Source organism: Besnoitia besnoiti, chromosome IV (assembly GCF_002563875.1).
Source record: "Besnoitia besnoiti strain Bb-Ger1 chromosome IV, whole genome shotgun sequence".
Taxonomy (NCBI): domain Eukaryota; phylum Apicomplexa; class Conoidasida; order Eucoccidiorida; family Sarcocystidae; genus Besnoitia; species Besnoitia besnoiti.
In genome coordinates, this window is record NC_042359.1 from 1,344,989 (window position 1) to 1,353,660 (window position 8,672).

General features: G+C 54.3%; 3 protein-coding genes across 3 annotated transcripts; 2 read left to right on the forward strand and 1 right to left on the reverse strand.

Annotated features, from left to right (window-relative positions):
- Window positions 1-644: 644 nt before the first annotated feature.
- Window positions 645-2,173, reverse strand: BESB_053360 (putative 3-methyl-adenine DNA glycosylase; the record flags this gene model as incomplete). Its single annotated transcript, XM_029363771.1, has 2 exons — window positions 645-1,971; window positions 2,079-2,173. 2 exons carry the CDS (start codon window positions 2,171-2,173, stop codon window positions 645-647), a joined length of 1,422 nt encoding a protein of 473 aa, XP_029219694.1.
- A 1,318-nt stretch (window positions 2,174-3,491) lies between these two features.
- Window positions 3,492-4,202, forward strand: BESB_053370 (dense granule protein GRA1; the record flags this gene model as incomplete). The annotated part of the gene is made up of 2 exons (XM_029363772.1): window positions 3,492-3,736; window positions 3,875-4,202. 2 exons carry the CDS (start codon window positions 3,492-3,494, stop codon window positions 4,200-4,202), a joined length of 573 nt encoding a protein of 190 aa, XP_029219695.1.
- Window positions 4,203-6,129: 1,927 nt separating this feature from the next.
- BESB_053380 (uncharacterized protein) lies at window positions 6,130-8,283 on the forward strand (the record flags this gene model as incomplete). Its single annotated transcript, XM_029363773.1, has 1 exon — window positions 6,130-8,283. The coding sequence occupies one exon, from the start codon at window positions 6,130-6,132 to the stop codon at window positions 8,281-8,283; it is 2,154 nt and encodes a 717-aa protein (XP_029219696.1).
- Between the last annotated feature and the right edge of the window lie 389 nt (window positions 8,284-8,672).

Consider the following 8,672-nt stretch of genomic DNA (forward strand, 5'->3'; position numbering starts at 1 on the left):
GTGCAAGGCTCAACTGGTGGAGGCTCCGAAACCCCACTGGGTAGGAAACCTGCGCTTTCGCCACGTTATCGGTCAACATTGTAGTTGCATCGTGATGATTTTCCCTCCTCTCACTTTGCGAGCTAATGTTTGCCGACACGCCACGAGAGATGCCTATTGTCGGGCGTCCCATTGAACATCAGTCGTCTAGCGTCCCTCTATTTGTCCGTACGAGTCATTGGCTTACCACATGGAGAATGGTAGCGGGCCCTTTTATGGTTTGGCCAAAGCCTCAACTCCCGGATTTGTTGTTCCCTTTCCACGCATGATCGTTGTCTCTGTACACGCTCGATACTCGATCACCTTATTCCTATTGGGAGCAAACGGTACACGCCTGTACACGGTCGTCCAACACGAACGACCGGAGCTAAAACACGCTGACAATATGAATGCTGCCATACAGCAACTTCTCGCTCTTCCAGTGCCACTCAATAGCTCTGTCCGCGCTACGGCTACGAAGGTGTTTTGCGCGGTCCCATCTGAATGACCTCCCCTCGTCCCCAGTGGAAAACCTGCGTGCTGGCGCGTTCCGCTGCGTCGGGTTCCGTTTGTTTAGTTGTTCGTACTCAGCTGTGTAAGCATTGGGTTGTACAGAATGGCCGTGCTTATTCTGCTAGAATTCTACGAGCGTCCTCGATCTTCTTTGACGCGGCAGCGATAAGTTCCTTTGTCCTGTCTTCCAACAGTGATCGCTGGAGGGCCTTATACGCCTCTAATACCACTTGTTGGCCCCTAATCAGCACCTCCTTCGCCTCCCCCAGCAGTTGCTGAACTTCCTCCCTGACGTCTCCTCCAACGTCACCTGCTATGTCGCGAACAAACTTTCTCGCTTCCACGACTGCATTCCTCAAGGCCTGTTGTAGCTCCGTAGCCTCTGCCTCCACTGCGTCGCCTGGAGTATCCCCGCCGGCGCGCCGCAAGTGCCGGTCAACGGGCTCGCGACCTAAAAACGACGAAAGAACCGGAGCTTGCTCCTGGATGTACTTCGCCTTCTGCGCCACTATCTCACCGAAGATATGCGCTTTCTCGCACGCCAATGGGTCAGCCCCGGGCAGGCCTTGGCACGCCCTCAGTTGGATATTCAAGTCTTTTAAAGCCCGTGCGAGCTGAAGCAGCTCTTCAATTTCTTCCAACTTTTGCTTGATTTTTGACTGCTGAAACGCTGCTGCCGCGCGTTTTTGCGTATCTTTGAGGTAGTCGCCAAGTCCCGCCCCGGGCAAGTCTTTCGCTCCAGATGCCACCTCTTCAGCTTCTAGCTTCGCAGAGGCATCCCGATATGCCTTCCTGGCACCCTCCAGCTGCTTAACTGCTCTCCCGACTTCAAAGCTGACTTCGACAGCACCTGTCCCTTGAAGCCGTAAGATGTACGCCGACTTCTGCGACCCGCCTGGCGTATCCGCATCCGCGGGTGGAGAAGGTGCTGCCGAAGATGGAGGGAACGTACGCTTTGAGGGGACCCGTCCAGAATTACACGGGGGTTCCGGACTGCCGTCGTCATGCTTTTCTGCCCGCTCGCGTACGGGCAATCCAGCACGATGCTGCAAGGTCTCTTCACTGCGCTCCCCCTGGCGAAATCCATGATGCTTTGAGAGCGCAGTCTCCGAAAGGTGTTCGGACACCGCGGAATCGGGGTCCCCCGCAATCACAGTTGCTTCCGGCTTATGTGTTGTTGCTCTAAGTGGTCTTCTGACCAACTTGTCCGAAGCCATATCCGTTGCTGTGCTCAACTCCGCTTCCATCCTGCCTGTTCTTGCAGCCTCTAGACGCAGCGGTGCTGCTTCCGCTCTTGCCGGTGAGGGGGTTCCGTCGGTCCTTTCCACCTCTAGTGCCCCATCCTGTTGCACAATACCATTTGTAAGCGAACGGGATAGTCCCGCGGCAACCTGTCCGTACGGAGGTACGGGCTGGCCCACTACAGGAAGACCGTGGACTCTGAGGGCCAGCACAAACATCGTGCGGCGCGTTCTTTCAACGCAGGAGAAATTGTCACCTACAGCTTGTCCGACTCCCAGCGAAGATAACGTGGATCAATGGCTCACCTTTGGTCCAAGTCTCCAAAAACTGCCACTCCCGCGACGAACAGTCCGAAGGCAACCGCCCCTTGCAGTTTTCGAGCGCTGCCTAGGACCCTCATTGCGCTGTGCACACGAATACAAGACGCAACGCCTATCAATCCGTCCACCTCCCGAATCGCTGAAGGCAGTGTGCCAGTTTCCCCATACAAGCACAGAAAACATCAAGGCATGCCTCCTCTGATGATACCCTACTAAAGGTGTCATACTATTAGTGTGTTCCCCGCGTAGTTCGCATACACCCTGCTTGTTTAAGTGCATTCGCGCTTCCAGGTACCCCCTTCACCCAGCACGAGCCCAACATTTCTTGAAGATACTGTCAGAACCCTCTCGGCGACAAACATACCACCAGCCGCGAGAAGACGCACAGCGTTGTCGACGGTGGCGCGACCCCTACTCGCGCGTAATTTCCCCTTCCGCCTGATCCATTAGGTGGCCTTGCAAATAATGGCATGCACCCAGGTAATTCGACCGCTCTTACCTGTCTTGTCATAGAAAAACTCCCTATGGATACCAATCTTCTCTGGATCATGCAGTAACCCCTGAAGCCCCCCTGAAACCCGAAGAGGTCATACGAACCGATACGATCAATCCAACGTAGTCAAAAAGGACATTTCTATCGAGGAGCATTTCTCGACTCCTCGCTTCGTGGCATTCCCTTTTCTTGGCAGTCTGCTGTAGACACAGCGAGGCCTCCAAGACCAATATGTCTACCTGCCAGTAGTCCAGCGCTCGCACGCACTGGCGTACGCCTTGAAGGCGTTGTGTACTCCTTGCGTAGCTGGCAGTACTGGCGGGTTCCGATCACGCATGCCAAGCGCTGAGACACAGGTGGAGCATCGCAGCCCTTTCCGTGCTGAGTAGAGCACAATCGGCGTGCCGCATGGGGGTACCTGAGGGTCGGAAGGACCGCTGGCCTGTCGGCCTGCAGGGCGCGCGACAGCTGTGACTTGCGTGCATGTTGAGTATCAGAATATGAAAGCGACGAGTGAAAGAGCGTGCGCCATCCCGTGGCCCCTACATTGTACTCGTCTCAATTCGGACTGGCTCCCGATCCAGTCGCGCGTCTCTACTTCTACCATTGAGGCCGACCGAGGTCTCTACAAGAAAGTAGCTCATCAGTTATACATTTTCCCTAGTCGACTCTTCCTTTGGTCGTTCTTTCTCGTACAAGCGTTGCTCTTTTTCGCGTTGCTTTGGCGAATCAGTAGGATTCATTTTTTCCTTCTGAGTAAGTCGGTCGCATGGGTGGGGCCGCGACTCATCATCCACGTCGCAATCACACCCGCTCTAGGTTTTGTTTGCATTGATCGGAATAGCTGTGGCAACTAGGGCAGATCTTTCCTTGCTATTTTGCTTTTTTTTGCAGCTTGCAGCAAAATGGTTCGAGTGTCTACTCTTGTGGGGGCAGCCGCTTCCGTGGTTCTTTGCCTGTCTGCGGGCGCGTACGCAGCCGGCGGTGAAGACAGTCCAGCTCAAAGATTCGACCCTTCAACTCTCCTCGGACCTCTAGGGAGCAGCGAGGGAGAGGAGTTTGCAATTGGGAAGTCGGTTGAGTTTGACCTGCTGGGCACGCGGTACACGGTGACTAGGTCCCCTGAGTCTCCTGACGTACTAACTATCACGTAAGTTCATTATGGATGGAGCGGCGGTGGTGTACGCTGTTTTCAATGGCGTGCCAGTTTATTTACCCTCTAGCGTTCGCATTTTGGGAACTAGACTAGAGCTGAACATTACGAGTGTCTTATTTTGGTTGTGTGCAGGGCTCGAGCACCTGATGGCACGGTGAGCGATGTCGGCTCAGTGAGCCTAGCAGAAGTTGTGGATACTCTTCATCACATGCGCAGAGACGAGCAGATTTTGACAGCGGCGTTGAGGAAGGGAGAGACTCTCGAGCAGGCCATAGGAGACGTTGCAGAAGCAGAGGGATTTACTCCTGAAGAAACTACGCAATTGGAAGAGGCAGCCGCCGCTGCGCTAACTATCGGCAGAGACGAGGCACAAGTTCTTTTGGACGCGGAAAAGTTGGAGGAGGATAGACAAAAGCTTGCGGAAGATATCAAGTTTCTCCGGGGGGGCAGTAATGAATGATGCATGTGTAGGCGTTTGTGTCTGAATTTTTATGTCTCCTGTCAGTTTTATTCCCGGCGGGAGCCACATGTATTTTCTGTCTGGGTGGGGTAGGCGCGTCCCACTCAACTCAGTTCAGATGCTCGCCCCTTGAAGTTGGGTCCATTCAGAGAATGAGCATGTTTCATGAAGTGGGCAGACCGGGACCACACAGGATGTTTGACCGTAGGTGACGCGTGAATCATGGCGGGAAGTCGCGGTGGTACAGGACGTGGGAGACGTACATTCAAGCCTCAGAACATCCAGACGGAAACATAGTTTTAGCGTTGTCTCATGTCACTGATACTGGAACAGAGAACTCCTCGTGTGTGGCGATAGATTGGGCAACAGGGGTTGCAATACAGCCTGGTTACGAGGCTCCCGTTGGATTAATGCAGTTGCTTGTATCTTCGATCACATAGGCGCGTCATTGGAAACGCATAGTTGGCTCGGCTGTAGGCGGGGGGTGGGCGTAGTTTCCATGTACCCATATCGTGACATGGAGAGTATTGCACTCGTTTAACGGCAATGTTGCGACGATCCGGCGCTACTCAGTGGCCCCGCGACTGCACTCAGAAAATACTTCCCGGCGCTGCTGTGAGGATAGGTTATATACTGCACTACACTAGTTGCACTTTTGGAGAAATTAGGGTTTCAGTGTAAGGGACTGCAGTTTAATTCTGGCGTGCAACTGGGCTCGCGTTACTATATCGCTGGCTTCTCATCCAAGGCCTTGGCACAAACCAATCACAGGAATGTGGTAGTCTGTTGAACAGCGCTGAGCCCGGGTAGATGCGCCTTACCAGTCGGTGTCGGCGCACGTACAAGGCGCGCTCCCAACACAATCAACGACTGTAATGTTGCAGGAATGTGGCTACGCATCACATGGCGTGATCCAACGTTCTATCAACAGGTAATAGGTAGGCATGGTGCTGTACGGCAGTTGCCCATTCCCACTTCTGCGAACAGCGTGGTTCACAGGGAGCGTTTTTTTTAGAGGCCTTGCAGTTGCATATTCAATGCATCCAGTTTTTTGCTAGGTTCATGGGAAGTCATAGCGAAGCAAGAGTGGCCCTTAGTAAGCTGTACAGCAGTAGCGATAGTATCTGGGCGAAGTACTGGCCGAAATGGAGGCGGTACGCGACCGCTACATGCTGCGTGTGGGGACACACAGTCCCATACGCAGCCTGGCAGGCTTGGCGAGTCAGTGCTATGAACTTATTACTTTATAGATGAGTTGCCAGTCCTTTAGTATGTCTGATGACCTGTCGTTGTGGACTCATGGCGGCATCTGATTCCGTCGGACAGTGGAGGGCATACGTTGACCATTGCACTGGTTCTGTGTATGAAAAGCGAAACTGTTCCTCGTAAGTTTAACCGAGCAACGGCGAACTGTGTATGCATGCCCAGGAGGAGCCCCTCTCATGATAGTGGTTTCGGCGTCTTTTGAGTGTACGCCATCTGGTCTAATCATACCTCAGCTGACTGTTGCGTTCACTTCCTCTCGCGGGTGGCTACTGAGTGATGCTCCTTCATACAAAACTATTCACTAATGGTGTAAGTTTCGGAACGAATATAAGTTCTGGAGCATCATTTTCGTCGTTGTTAGCAGACTGGAGTTCTTCTTCAGACACCAGCGTGTTCGTAGTCTCCTTTCCCCGCAGATGGCAGAGCAGTCCGTGCTCATTGAACGTTAGAAGCAGCGACCTGCTTTCGCACGGAAAGTTGATTTAACGAAAGAAGCCCGGCTCAAAGCTCTGAGATTTTTGTTTTGCTCGAGGCTGCCGAGGACGTTTAAGACTGAACGGCGGCGACCAAACCCTCTAGGTTCTGGGTCGCGGGTTCCACGACCACAGGCAGTGTTTGTTCGTTTCGGAAGTGTAGTCATTTATCCACAATCTGTGACACGATGGCTCGTGCCGATTGCTCTTCTGTCTGCATGGAAGAGGATGTTGATGAATGGGATGTCGAAAAGCAAAGCAGGACAGCTCGACTGAAAAGTGTTCTGGATAAGATCAACAAGGAGAGGTATAAAAGCATTCAGTGCCTAAGATCGGACCTAGAAGCTGTAGACAGGCAGATCTCTGCCGCCGGGCTCCCACAGTTGCAGCAGACTGCAAAACGGGAAGCCGGGAACTGCGGGGATTTCGCGGGATGCAACTTATCGCGCCGTTTTTTCTACAACAGGGCCGGACTCGATCCAAAGCCCGATACGAGTTGCAGCGCCAGGTCGGGGGTGCTGCCGCCTAGCACCCCAGCTGAAGTGAGGCCTGCGAGCGGTACACTGAGCGTGTCATCGCTCAGTACGGTCGGCACTGATATGGTTTGCAAAAGCCGGACTCGCAAACAGACGAGGCCTCGTCGGCGATTGGACAGAGTTAGTGAGGAGGAGCCTACAGAGCAAAACGTGGAGCGACTTCCTACCCAACTCGATGGTGTTTTCAAAGGGTTCCGAACGCTTAAAGTCGAGAGCGAACGGCTCTGCACTGGACTCCGGCAAGCGCGGGAGTTTGCGAATCGCTACTCAGCGGAGCTGTCTACTTGTGAGCCCTCTACTGGCAGCTCCATGACCGAGTGCCACAGAGACGGCGCTCGGAGGATATACATGAAGCTAGTCAACTGCCTCGACTCATCCTCTAGACTTGCATATAGGATGCAGAGACGGATCACCGTCCTTGAAAAAAACAGTCAGCAGAAGCTCTCCCAGATTTACGACGATATTCATCTGCGGCGGAAATTCAGATTGCCCCCATGGCCTGTAACAGCCAGAAAACCTCCCCCAAGTCTGGTGGTGCGTGCGCGTGGTGGTGTGCAAAAAAGTTGCGCCGAAACACCTGAGGGAAATACAAGGTACAGCCCGTGCCGGCTGCCGTCTCGGCAACGGCTTGAGTGCTCTCTGCATTCCGTCGATTCTCTCATGAGTACCAGGGCCGTCCGGCCTGCCTCAGCCACGGCGGCCGCGGAAAAGTGGAGCGGCGGCCTTCTGTTGACCTGCCGCACGGACGAGCGTCGAGAACGACTAAGCAGATCCCTCCTACAGGAAAGCGGCCCAGTTGCTGGAGCTTGGCAGCATGACTCAACTGAGTGCCAGGAGTCCAGTGCTCCAAGAGACCGCAAAGCAACATGTGCCATGAACGCGGCCGAAAACGGCCTCACGTGTTCTGTTCCACTAAAACAGGAGAGGGCCACACCAGGATGGGGACACGAAAAAACCACTCCAGCAATCCCTCTTGGCAACGCTCGCTGCCGAAATGTGTCATCCCCCTGCTTGGCAGCTCATCCCGGGTTGCTTCAGACCGTCCCGCGGGCGCCTCTTAACGTGAAAACCACAGCGGGTGCCCTGCGCCACCCCATGCAGCATCCGGATGATTGGGGCCTGGCCAGTGGCGCTTCAGCAAGGGGTCCCTTCTTTTTGTCGTCACACGTTGCTTCCTGTGGTGACAGCTTTGCAGATTCCTGGTGCTGCACGAAACCGGCTTACTGCCGGCAACATCCTGAGGGGCGGCGATCGTTTTCACCGCTGCCTACGATGTGCCGACAGTCTGGCCGAGTAACTAGTCAGGGACATCCCACATTTAAATGCGTTATGGAGCCGAAAAGCTTAAGAGCGTGGAAATTAGAGGGTATGCCCTGTCCACATCACTCCCAGGAGGCCCACCCAATCTCGGCGGAAGCGGAGCAGGGTACTAGGGGGATGGCACCGCTCTCAACTCCAGTCCGTGTCACACGGATTTCACCTTCGGCCGCTTTCGCACCTCGAACGCCTGTGTCGTGGAGAGGCATCGATGATCGGATTGTGGAACAGCCTCTGGCTGCAGAGCAGATGTCAAGACCGTTTACCAGACTTGATACAGAGGCGAATTCGATACCTGTGGGGCAAGGCCAGCCACTGCAACTGCCGGCAAACGGACATCCCTTTGTTTCCATCAGCTGTCCACTGCAGCCGAGCCCTGCGTCAGATGTGCCGCTTCCGGAGCCGCCGGTCGTCCGAGCAAGATCCACACCCCCAAATAGTGTGTGCCGCTTCGCAGGCAGTGGAACCCCTCGCCGGAGATACTCTTAATAACAATAACGAACTTTCGACGTTCATTGCTGGATCTAATGGGCCTCTATCCAAAGTAATGGAGCTACCTTGCTCGAGACCGCCAGGTGGAGGCTCTAGTTCTTACAGGTTGCAACAACCACACCCTTCCGGCTTACGTTTGCGCGGCCGAAGGCAGAGGAGGAAAACGGAAGTATGGTTCTTGCGTACGCGTCCGTATGTGCACGAACATGTCGAAGAAATCTGGACCTGACGTGCCTTCTCAGTCACCTCCTCAGAGCAACGCGAAGACATGCAACAGCAGTATTCACATCCATTCCGTTTCATAAAGGCCTAGGTGCTCTGTCAGTTCTCGGGTGGCTTGTGCCGAGGGAGTTAAGAACTCGCTCGAGCCGTCTGCCTGCTGAATC